Here is a 13485-nt window from a genome sequence, read left to right on the forward strand (position 1 = left end):
ATAATAAATAATTAAAGATACAAATATATGCTAATCCAAAAAAAAAAATTAAAAACAAAAATAAAGAAAATCCTCCCAAAACATAAAAAAAAAATTTTAAACTATGAAAGGTAGTTCCTAAATCTTTTAAAACCTACTTAAAAATACACGATTATTGTGGTTCTTTACAATAATTTTGTAAGAAATCCACGATATTGACATATAATGAGTGTCCTTTAAAATTATTAAAATAATCTACATAATATTCTTCTTTTATCTAAAAATATATTAATCCTTAAAAATAAAAATAAAGACTATGGAAGGTGAATTCTCAATCCCATAAAACCCACTTTAAAAAAAAATACGATTATTGTAGTCCTTGTGAAGTATTTTGTAAATAGTCCACAATTATGGGAGTCCTTTAAAAATAATTTTTACCGGAATACCAAAATTTGGTAGTTTTAAATAATATTTTTGTTTTCAATTTATTATAACAGTTATTTTTTTAATTTAAAATATTTTTCATTTAAAACAAAACCATCTCTGGTAACACTGTTTCCCCTAGAGTTTTACATTTTGTTTTTTTTTTTTCTCACTCCCAGTCCTTTTGCAGTCCTTTGTCGTTGTTTCAGATTTTTCAATGTTACAAACAACAAAAACCAAAAGAACACGATAAAAAAACACAGATTCTCATGCAGCTTTTGTTACAATGCGGGCGGTGTAGTTCGAGTGAGCAAATATTGAAATTATTTCTGTCGTTTTCGTTTTTGCGTGAGACAAACAGAAAAAATTTACTGTTGCTATTATGGAACACACACAGCACTATCAAATCCATGCTCGATGTGTGTGTACATATCCTCCTACTTCCTTTCGTCCGTCCATAGCAACGGTAGCAGCACCACAGAGGGATGATACTGTGCAGTGTCAATATTAGATGCGTGGCAGTGGCAATGGAATGAATGAATGTTCACTTCACTCGGATTAAATTACGACGAGGGTTTTTTTTCATAAAGAGAATCAATTTCTACAAAACGTGCTGTTGTTCGTCCTATTCCGTTTGAAACTATTCATAGTTTATGGAACTTTAAGAATTTTGGTTTTTGTCCATCATCTTTATTGTTACTCCTTTCGAGTAGATATTTTTTTTCGATTGGGTTAAAATTTTAAATCGTCAACATTTTCCCATGGTTGTTCTATTTTGCATGGCGGCAATATGATATTTCCGTTTAATAGAATAAATATTTAAATTGACCCAGATTTTTTGAGAAATGAATTGAATCGGGAAAATATTATATTACATTGGGAAAATAATTAAGGCATTGTGTTGGAGGCCATTAGAAAAGAAACGGGGTTGAAAATACGATTTTAATGTGACTCTTAGTAAAAATTGAAAGAATATTTGTAAAATTCCACAATTGTGGCTTTTGGATTTAAACAATAATCGAATACATCCTTGAAGAACAAATCTGTGTTAGATTCTCCAAAAAAAAAAAATATATATATATATATAAATAAATAGTAGACAAAAATTTAATATTTCTAGCTACAAAATTAATAACCTTGAAACATTTTGACAAAAAAACTCACGAAAGAAATCTTTATTAATTCATGTCCTGGAAAATAATTTCTAAAAAAAAAACCAAAGAACATTTCAAAAATATTTAAAAAACTAAAACCCCTCAAAAATTTATATCCTTAAAGAACTATTAAAAATCCGGTTAAAATGAATGTCCTTTAAAAATATTTCTTAACTTTTTTTAATAGATGGACAGGACATTTTCGATCCTGGCAAATATTAAAAAAAATCACCACAAATCTTTGAATAATTAATGTCCTTGAAAAATAAATAGAAAAAATATCCGGCTAAAATAAACGTCCTTTAAAAATATTTCTAAAATCGAGTTTTTATGGATGAATTTTTGAAATATATTAAAAGGACATTCATTCAAAGCAGATTTTAAGAAGTTTTTTTTTAAGAATATTAATTTACAAGTTTTTTAAGGATTTTTTGAACAGTTACTATCCCTGAAACATTTCTTAAAATCCAAAAAAAAAATTAATGTTTTTAAAAAATATTTCTAAAAATCCATGAAAAATTATAGAAAATGAATTCCTTTGAAAATACATCGAAAAATCTAAAAAAACGGAAAGACCCTTAAAAATATTTTGAAAATTTACCAAAAATCATTTCGAACATTTCTTTAAATCTCAAAACAATGTCCTTGAAAAATATGTTTCAAAATCCATAGGAAAAATTAAAAATGAATCTACAAAAAGTCCTTAGGAGAAAATTCTCTAAAACTCACGAATAAACTCAAAAAATTACCCTTTGATGAAAGTCCTTGCAAATATTTCTAAAAAGTCTAACATCCACCGAAATCCTTTGACAAATTAAAGTCCTTAAAAATATTTAAAACAATGAAGTTAATATTTCAAAAATAAAATTTTTTTAATTTTTAAATAAAATTAAGAAGTCCTTGAAAAATTAAAATTGTTAAAAATAGTTTCTAACAAAGATCCTTAAAAGTATATCCTTTAAAAAATTTGGAAAAACTGGTGTAAATGATGTGAAACAAGGTCCTTCAGAAAATATATGCGACAATCCATGTTTTTAAGACGGGGAAAGTCCTTTAAGAATTATAAAAAATCCACGTTTTAAGGCTTTGAAGGTTCTGATGATTTAAAATTTCAAATTAGTATCTGAAGATCCTTAAAATCTCAGAAAATCATTAGAGGTCCTTCACTTTTTTAAGGGTCTGAAAATCCTTGAAGGTTCATCAAGAAATATGCGTAAAAAACCTTAAAGGTCGTTTATGAAATAATATATCAAAATCCATATTTCAAAAGTCCTTAAAGTTCCTTTAATATCCTTCAAAAAATTAATATCCAAAAAGTCTGATTTTTTGATCTCAGGATCCACAAATTTATGGAAACCCCTTTGAAAGATTCCTATTTTATACGAAGGTCTCTGTAAAAGGTTCTTTAGAAGTCCTCTGGAAAGTCTTCTGACTTCTAAAAAAAGACCTTCTACAGAGACCTTCGTCTTCTAAAAAATACCTTCTACAGATACATTCGTCTAAAATAGAAATCCTTCAAAGGGTTTTCCATTAATTTAAAGATTCTGAAAGCAAAATAAACGAGGATTTTTAGATATTAATTTTTTGAAGGTTATTAAAGGACCCTTTAAAAGGTGGATTTTTAGATGTATTTCATGAAGGATATTTGGAGATTTCACGCATATTTCTTGTAAAACGTTCAAGGATTTTCAGACCCTTAAAAGAGTGGAGGACCTTTAATGATCTTCTGGTATGCCCTGCGGAGTTCCTTATCCACAATCTCCTTTCAAATTTGTTCTTCACAAATTCCAACAGCTGATCTTCTTGTCTCAAAATTCGATTAATGACTTTCACCCTCTTGTCGAAAGCATAATTTTTATGGACGGAACAGAAATTAATTACCCATACCAAGTCATTAATTGAAAGAGAAAACAATTGCTAAATGTTTGTTTGTCGTTTAAATAATCCTACTCCTCCACCCAGCCTCCCCTCGTGCACTTCTTAATTGTTTGATCTCCCATTTACGGCAATGGATTGCATGGTCATTTTTTGGTAATTTCATAAACCACCCTCGTCGTGGATGCCGATGCTCTATATTTTTTTCTGAATGAATTTCAGGCTGTTGGTCGTTTGGTCTCTCTCGCATCCAGCTACCACTGATGATGGCCAAAATTGATGCCACTGAAAGATTTTTTCGTTTTTTTTTTTTTTGTGGATGAATTTCGGATTTCAACGCAACTCTGAGAAGGATGACTATGACGTTATTTTTCCACAATGAAATAAATGACGTCATTTACAGCAAATTTACCAGCATTCGCAGGACATTAGAAGAGAGGGTATTTGCGAGCAGCAGTTCAGTTTTTCTGGTTTTGTTTGTGCTTTGGCTTTTTTGAATGATGATGGACTAAAAATAAAGTGGTAACGACTCAAACGATTGAACCGCACACACAAACACACACACATGCACTCAAAAGTCAAACAAACTTATGGCCATGAGTTGGTTGCTTCGTTGGTTGAAAGATAGCAGCCAGGCCAGCAGTTTAACTGACAGACAGACAGACAGCAAGAAGGACAGGGCCAAGTTACCAAGAAAGAGCTGAATGTCTCTAATAAAAATGACAGTGGTTAATGGGGATATAAGTTTTGTTGTAGTTTTCGAAGGCAAAATTCTGTGTGTGGGGGGAGGGGTGGTAGATGATGGCGAGGGGGGTAGCAGATTGAATGACAATGTTCAAATATTGTTCGCTAACGCTGTCTTCAATGTTTTTGGCAAAATGAGCAATTCAGTGATTTTTTCCATGATTTTTGCTGTTCTTCTTTGATTCTTGGTGGATGGCATAAGGATGTTAAGCGGGGGAGGGGGATGGAATGGCGTAATAATTCTTAGTAAATTTTTGGAGCAAAACCGGGAGATGGGGGAGGAGAGATAAACGGAAATGTGCTACACATTTCAACAAATAGTTTTTTTCTTCTTCTTGTGTTCTCTGTGTTATATCCAAAAGTGAAACCATAAATTAGTTTACTTTGTGGAGCAGCAGGAGGAGAGCGGAACGGGGGAAATGGAAGGAGCGATGGTGCAGACATAAGACAATGATTTGTTTTCTGTTTTGGGCGATTGAAACGCACATAACGCCAACAAAAGCAATGGGGGAGACCTTGAATTGAATGACTAAAGGATTTTCGGTGGGGTCAAGGAGCAAGCCAAAGAGAGCAAAGGAAAGAGAGAGAGCTTTGTTGGCCATAGTTTTAGAAAGAGGGTGCTAAGTGTTTTAGTAGTTCAGCGCTAAGTGAATGACTGACTAAATTGTACAGCTTAATGGCAGCGACATGGAAAATGAATAAAGCTTTCTTTTCGGGGAAGGGGGTTTTATCATTGCCGATTGTATGGAGGTGAGAGGTCGAGTTTTCCGACATTTTATACATAATGTCAAAAAGGTATAAAATGGTACTTTTATTGTAACATATTGAAAAAAAGTTGTATGTATGTAATGGGTAAAATACATATTGTACTATGTGTCAAAAACGTCGTAAACTAGGTATATAATGTGTCAAAAATGTCGTAAAGTATTTTAGGGACATATGATAATGCTGAATATTGGTAACAATGTATGTAAAATGCATTGTATAAGTTTTTTACACATTTTTTACATATTATACAAAAATGTCGAAAACGTCGTAAACCTTTTTTTATGCTTAGCCAATTGGAAAAAACGTGTGTTGTAAGCATTGTTAAGGTTTTTTACACATTTTTGACATTTTATACAAAATGTCAAAAACGTCGCAAACCATATGTTGTGTATGAGGGCAAAGAATGAGGTGTTACAAACAGGATATATTGATCGGTAAAGTGAAAAAATGCATTTTACGCCATGTCAAAAATGTCGTAAACTATGTAAATGGCGTATGGCCTTGCTTGTAATTGGTAATTAAATAGGAGAAAATCGTCCCAATCGTAACTTGCATGTTTTTTTTACATTTTTAACAATTTTTACAAAATGTCAAAAGTGTCGTAAACTCGGTAAGCTTGAAGGCTATTGCTGGTAAATGGTAATAAACTGTCGTAAAGTAGGTGTGGACATATATTAATGTTGTTTATTGGTAGTAATGCATGTAAAAATTGTTAAAAAGGTATTTTACACATTTTTGACATTTTATACAAAATGTCGTAAACGTTGCAAACCTTATTTTACGTAAATGAATAATCAATAATATGTTATTAGTAGAATTTTTGCACAGGCATAGTGGAAAAAAACATGTTTTACACTATGTCAAAAACGTCGTAAACTTGGTTAACGATGTATAATATTGGTTGTTATTTGTTATAATGTATAGATACAAGTTTTAAAGGTTTTTTACACATTTTAGACATTTTATAGAAAAAGTAAAAAACGTCGCAAACCCTATTGCTATACACAAGTAAAGAAATAATACCCACATATAACCTTTTCTGAGTTTTATACGTTTTATACATATTATACATTGACGTCATTTATATATTTTTAATGGTTGTAAACTCGAAAAATCACCCCTCCTAGTGTCGTAAATCCGAAATCTTCATCTAAACTATAAAGTACAGGTTTTTGACGTTTTCGACATTTTATACAAAGGGTAAAAAAATCGAAGGATAGTGTAACTAGTACAAATATATTAATTTCCGTACAGAAGTAGCGAATTTAATACCCACATATTCCACTTAATGACTTTTATACGTTTTTTACATATTATACATTGATGTCAAATACATATTTTTAATGGGTGTAAACTTCAATATTCATCACACCAACGCATTTCTAGTGTCGTAAACCCGAAATCTTCATCCAAACTATAAAGTACAGGTTTTTGACGTTTTCGACATTTTATACAAAGGGTAAAAAAAGCAAAGGGTAGTGTAACTAGTACAAATATATTTATTTCCGTACATAAGTAGCGATTTTGATAAACACATTACCACTCAATGCTTTTTATACGTTTTTTTACATATTATACATTGGTGTCAAATACATATTTTTGATGGGTGTAAACTTGAATATCCATCACACGAACGCATTCCTAGTGTCGTAAATCCGAAATATTCATCCAAACTATAAAGTACAGGTTTTTGACGTTTTCGACATTTTACACAAAGGGTAAAAAAATCGAATGAAGGAGCATCTAGTACCAATATATTAATTCTAGGACGTAAGTAGGGAATTTAATACCCACATATACCACTTAATGACTTTTATACATTTTTTACATATTATACATTGATGTCAAATACATATTTTTTTATTGGGTGTAAACTTGAAAATTCATCACATGAACGCATCCCTAGTGTCGTAAATCCGAAATCTTCATCCAAACTATAAAGTACAGGTTTTTGACGTTTTCGACATTTTATACAAAGGGTAAAAAAATCGAAGGATGGTGTAACTAGTACAAATATATAAATTTCCGAACATAAGTAGAGAATTTAATACCAATATATACCACCTTATGACTTTTATAAGTTTTTTACATATTATACATTGGTGTCAAATACATATTTTTAATGGGTGTAAACTTGAAAATTCATCACACGAATGCATTCCTAGTGTCGTAAATCGGAAATATTCATCTAAACTATAAATTACAGGTTTTTGACGTTTTTGACATTTTATAAATGGGGTAAAAAATCGAAGGATGGTGCATCTAGTACCAATGTATTAATTTCCGTACATAAGTAGCGGATTTAATACCCACAAATACCGCCTAATGACTTTTATACGTTTTTTACATATTATACATTGGTGTCAAATACATATTTTTAATGGGTGTAAATTCGAAAAATCATCCCTCTTACGAATTTCTAGTGTTGTAAATCCGAAATCTTCGTCCAAATTATAAAGTACAGGTTTTTGACGTTTTCGACATTTTATACAAAAGGTAAAAAATCGAAAGATGGAGCATCTAGTACCAATATATTAATTTCCGCACATAAGTAGAGAATTTAATACCAATATATACCACCTAATGACTTTTATACGTTTTTTACATATTATACATTGGTGTCAAATACATATTTTTAATTGGTGTAAAATTGAAAATTCATCACACGAATGCATTTCTGCTGTCGTAAATTTGAAATTTTCATTTAGAGTATTTTTTTACCGGTATTTGACATTTTCGACGTTTTATACATGAGGTAAAAAATTGACCAACCACTACCAATCTTCCAATTTCCGAGCATTTCTAATAAATTAATGAATAACTTTATGAATTAATGACCAAATGTACCTGGATATGACATTTATACGTTTTTTACATTTTATACATTAATGTCATTTACATATTTTTAGTGGGTGTAAACTTGAGAAATCACCAAACCAACCCATTAAATGCATTTTCTTGACATTTACACAAAGTTTTGTTGTCAAAAACCCCAATACCCTTGTCGAAAATCAAGTTTCCATCCCCATTTTCGCCATATTTGCTAGTGTTGGTATCCTTGCCCGAGTCTTTTCCTAGGATTTGCTTTGTAATTATTTGCCTATCAATTTTTGAGCTTTATGCGTTATTGTTTACCCATCGATTTTAGCTGAGATTTTTAGTGCTGCCTGAATGCTTGCTTGCCGATTTGCTTGCTTTCTGGCTGGCTGGGCAAATAGAGCATAACCTACAAAGAAGATGATGACTCAGGCGCTGGCTAGCAAAACGTAAAGAGGGATGGAGCAAACAAAGAAGTGAAAACCAAAAAAACATTTAATAGATTTTTTATATTTTATTTATGTTTGCTTATTGGGGATTTTTATGCGTTTGCTTTTTCTTTTTGGCGCAGAATGGCCAATGATGCAATCTTCTTAGGATTCCATGGAAGACAATGGGCAATTTTATAAAGAGTGACACAATGGGGGTTGCAAATTCAAGACTTTGCAAAAAATTGTTTTTTTTGGGGGAAGAAAGTTCCCAGAAATCAATTTGAAATGCCATGCAATTCTCCACCTCCTCCCTTCCCCTTCAAATTTACCCACAACCGTTCCTAGAAAATTCTTAGGAAAAAAAAAGACAACAACAAAATCTGCAAGGAAACAATTGACAAGAAGACCGTTCAAAAAAAAAAATCATAAATGACAATCATAAAATATTTAAATGGGGTTCATCATAGTTCCCATCATCGTCATCATCCGAATGGCAGCATTGACAGACAGACGTACAAAAATCTACTTGACTGTAAACGGAAGATAGATGGGACAGGCATCGCAAATTTTCTTCTGCGAACAAGTCGTCCAGTCCATACTTTTTTTTCTTTTTCTCCATCTTCCGTTTGATTAAACGCTTGCCACTCAATTATTGTTGGCCATTGTTGTTGTTGTTGTCTTTTGTCTAACATACATCGAATTTTTATTTGAATAAATTACAATTGGCCAAGTCGAAAATTTTGACGCATGGCACATGTCCCTCCATGCCATAGCAAAACGTCCAACCGACCATATGGTCCAAGGAAATGCTCTAATTAAGTTTGATGATGTAACAAAAGCTTCAATCACCATGAAGATTGAAGGCGGCAGCGGCAATCATAAGGAGGGACATCATTGTTTACAAAAAAGACAAAAAAAAAAAAAACAACAACAACAATGGGAAAGGGAGAAATGAATCAAGATTTTTCGTCGGAAGTCTTTAAAAGGAGGATTTTATTTTCTTAAATGAAAAAAAATTAAGAACTTTAAGAAGTGATGAGGGAATAATGATAGCTCCAAGAGGGAGGGTAAAACAGCAATGCAAGAGAAACCTTTAGATTTTATTTTTTTTAGAAAAGGTTGCATTGGAATTATGGAACGGCTCCATGCATTGAAGATTTCAAATGGTCTTCTCTGGAATACCCCATGAGTTTTTATTTGGAAAAACTCAAAATATGTTCTACGAAAAATCTTACAACGTTCTGCTAGGAACTTCCGCGGAAGACTCTAAAAGGTTATCTGTGAAATACCTCAAAAGATCTTCTAGAGTGGATCTCGAAAGGTATTCCTTAAGAAGCCAAGGCCTGAAAGACGTAAAAGGACCTTCTTCGGAAGATCACACAGGTCTTCTATGAAAGATTTAAAAAAACCAAAAGAGATCTTCTTAAAAGACTCTTAACCGTCTTATCAGGATGTTCTGTGAAGGACAGTATTTGCAATGGAGTACCTCATAAGTTTTCCTATTGAGGTCTTCAAAAGGCCTTCTGAAAAGACCTCCAATGGGCTTTCGTCGGAGACCAAAAAAGGTCCTTCAAAGGACCTTCTATGAGGTCTATTCTAGAGGAGACCTCAAATGATCTTTAATGAAATATCTCTAAAGGGTTTCAGTGCAGGACCTCAAATGATCTTCCATAAAAGACCAAAAGAGGTCGTCTAAAAAAGATCCTAAATATTATTTTCAGGATGTACTGTGAAAGAAAGAATTTGCAATGGAGGACCACAAAAGTTTTCCGAAGGAGGACTTCAGTAGGCCTTCTGACAAGATCATTAATGGGCTTTCGTGGAAAACCGAAAAGTGACTTACAAAGACCTTCTATGGAAGACAAGACTTCGTTGGTTTAAGACCTCTAACGATCTTCTGTTGAAGACCCTAAAAAGTTTTCTGTGGTCTTCAAGTTTTTTAAAGGTCTTCAATGATTTCCATAAAGACTTCGAAAGGTCCTTTATAGAAATCTTAAAAAAGATCTTCTGTGAAAAATCCCTATAGGTCCTCATTGTTGAAGACCCTCAAAAGGATTTCTAGTGGAGAACTCAAAATGGAAAACCTTAAAACGTCATTAAGAGAACCTCCAAAAGGCCATCAGTGGAAGTCCCCGAAATAATTCAATCAAAATCCCCAAAGGTCTTCTATGAAGGAGCTTTAAAAAGTCCTCAAGGGAAGACCTAATAAGACCTTCTTCCAAAGAGGACCTCAAGAGATCTTCTATAGAGGACCTCAAGAGGTCTTCTATAGAGGAACTCAAAAGTTCTTCTATAGAGGATCTCAAAAGGTCTTCTATAGAGGACCACAAAAGGTCTTCTATAGAGCACCACAAAAGGTCTTCTATAGAGGACCACAAAAGGTCTTCTATAGAGGACCACAAAAGGTCTTCTATAGAGGACCACAAAAGGTCTTCTATAGAGGACCACAAAAGGTCTTCTATAGAGGACCTCAAAAGGTCTTCTATAGAGGACCTCAAAAGGTCTTCTATAGAGGACCTCAAAAGGTCTTCTATAGAGGACCTCAAAAGGTCTGCTATAGAGGACCTAGAGCATCTTCTATCAAAAACCTCAGAGTCTTCTATTAAAGAACCGTAAATAGCATTTATCTTCAATGGAAGACCTTTAAACGATTTCTATTGCGGACCTAAAAGGAACTCTATGGAAGGCCCCGAAATACACTTTTGGGTACTTTTTTTTTTTTTTTTTTTTTTTAGACCTTAAAAGGTCTTAAACATTTTGTGGATATAATGTATGTGGCAGCCCTCAAAATATTTTCTAAAGACTACCCTAGAAGACCTTTTTTGAAGAACCTGGCAGGGGTTTCTGAAGGCATCTCAAATGAAATTTATTGAAGACCTAAACGGTCTTCTTTTGAATACCCAAAGACCTTATTTAAAAGGCCCCGAAAGGTCTTCTTTTAGAGACCGCTAAAGGCTCTTTTGGAAGGTCCCTTGGAAGACTTTTTAAGGTGATGCCCAATTTTATAAATTGTCTCTTAAAGTTAAAAAAAAGTTTTTCCCAAAAAAGGTCTCAAACATTTCGTGGATTTAAGATATTTGATTGCCCTCAAAATATTTTTTATAGACGATTCTGGAAAACCTTTTATTAAAGACCCTGGAAGAATCTTCATTGGGGACATTATAGGGAGTTATGTGGATATATCTGAGGGCATCTCAGATGACATTTATTGCAGACCTTAAACGTTCTTCTTTTGAAGACCCAAAAACCTTATTTAAAGGACCCTAAAAGGTCTTATTTTTTGAGACCCCTAAGACACTTTTTTGAAGTCCTCTATATAAGACTCCTTAGGGTCCTATTCAATTTTTTTTTAAATTTTCTCTTATAGTCAAAAAATGGTTTCCCAAAAAAGCTGTAACTTACCTCTCTTCACAGCTGGTGCCACATCAAAACCTTCGGTATTGACAATCTGTGTCTCATCTGGGCAGGGTATGCAATCGGCTGATTTTTGTATCTGGGGTCCCGAACACTCGGCACCGCCATTCATGGGTAGAGGATTATTGCACATACGAGTACGTTTGCGACCCTGGGCCGGTTTTCCGGGGCATTTGCAGTCACGCCATGAACTCCAGGAACTCCAACCGCCATTAACTAGGGATGAAGGAAAGAAATGGGAGAATTTGATTAATAAAAAAAGAATAACAAGGAAAGGGAGTCAGGATTCGTTTCCCTTTCAAAAAAATTGAATATTCCAAAAAAAAAAACTTACCATAAACAATTAGTACCGCCGAATCTGAGTTACGTTTACCGGCAATATTCTCGGCTACACAGGTATAGTTGGCCATGTCCTGGAGGGAGAAGGATTTAAACAGAAAACAAAATAAAAAAGTTAATAAATAGAACTGTCGCAACATAAGTTCCGATAAAGAGCTTCTAGGATTTTTTAGTGTCTTTTAAATCGTTTAATAAATAAGGCTTATATGACCTCTAATGAAGGTCCAGCAGGGTCCCCGTTTGGAATCCTTATTTACTTATTTATGTTTGAGCAATTCTAATCTGAAGACTTTAAGATTCTCTACTAAACATTATAAAAGCTGTTTTTAAATTCCTCCTTTAGTCCTTAAATAATGAAGTCTCATGGAAGTTACAATGAAGATACCACAAAAAATCCATTAGAAGTCCTTAAGTGGAGATTTTTTCAGTATTTTTATCATGAATATTTAAGAGCCTTTTATGAAAAACTTTTTCACTTTTCTAATGAAGACCCTTAAAAGTGTGCCAGTGAAGGTCATTGAAGGACTTCTAATAAAGATATCCATACAATCTGTCAAGGACTTCGAAAAATATCTGTAGCTTTCCTTTAGGAGTCCTTAATGAAATTATTCTTTAATTTTCCAATGAAGACCCTTAAAAGTGTGCTATTGACAGCCAAAAAAGGACTTCTAGTCAAGACACCCAAAAAATATTTTAAGGTATTTGAAAAATATTTAAGCTTTCTTTCTTATTTTGACTATAAATCTTCTTTCAGATTTTAATAGAGGTACTTAAAGGGATAATTAATATTTTTTGTAAAGATTCTCAAACTCAAACAGGACATAAAAAGAAAAAATAACATTTGAATTAAGAAAAAAGTTTCAAATTACATCTTCATTCAATGTCCTTTTAAAAATTAAAATAAAACCTTGAAATCCTAGACGATGTAAATTTAATTAAGAAAATCTTCAAAATGTTGTGATTTTTAATTAAAAAACATTTTTTTTTTTTCAAAACCAAATACAAAACAAAAAAAATCCTTGAATCTGATCTTCCATTTATACCATGACTCTGGCTGACTGGCCTGTCCCGACTTACCTGCAGTGTAACTTGACGAAAGGTCAATGTGCCCGTCGCCGAGACTGTGGGTCCAATGTCCTTGTTTTCCGTTATGGGCACATTATTTTTATACCAACTGACAGTGGGTTCCGGAAAGCCGCTCGGCGGTTCACAATACAATTCGGCACGAGTGCCCACCTCCACACGCAATGAGGTGGGTGATGTGACAAATTGCTTGCGCATATCTGTGGAAAAGGATAATTACATGAACATGGGAAAAATGAGGATACAACGCATTATAGAAAAAGAGCGGGGGTGGGAGAGGAGCATAACACGCTGCGAAAATGACAATTAGATGGCAGGGATGGCAAATTGTGAATTCTAAAAAAAAACGAGCAGCGATAGAAGATTTTCTCTCAATAGAAGACCTCTACCTCTTCCTTCCAAAAAAGACTACTAGGTCTCATTTCCCAAGAAGACTTCTAGGTCCTCTTCTTAAAGAA

At 33.1% G+C, this 13485-nt stretch overlaps 1 protein-coding gene across 2 annotated transcripts in view; it reads right to left on the reverse strand.

The window, feature by feature from the left end:
* The window catches only part of LOC101890182 (netrin receptor unc-5), a 141979-nt gene that overhangs the window by 24269 nt on the left and 104225 nt on the right, over positions 1-13485 (reverse strand). For both annotated transcript variants that reach the window (XM_020034772.2, XM_011291879.3), the window contains exons 5-7: positions 13022-13227; positions 11940-12018; positions 11594-11821 (exon numbers count right to left, since the gene is read on the reverse strand). In XM_020034772.2, the coding sequence (XP_019890331.1) occupies positions 11594-11821; positions 11940-12018; positions 13022-13227 (513 nt within the window). The remainder of the gene's footprint in view (positions 1-11593; positions 11822-11939; positions 12019-13021; positions 13228-13485) is intronic.

This window comes from Musca domestica, unplaced genomic scaffold (assembly GCF_030504385.1).
Source record: "Musca domestica strain aabys unplaced genomic scaffold, Musca_domestica.polishedcontigs.V.1.1 8, whole genome shotgun sequence".
Taxonomy (NCBI): domain Eukaryota; kingdom Metazoa; phylum Arthropoda; class Insecta; order Diptera; family Muscidae; genus Musca; species Musca domestica.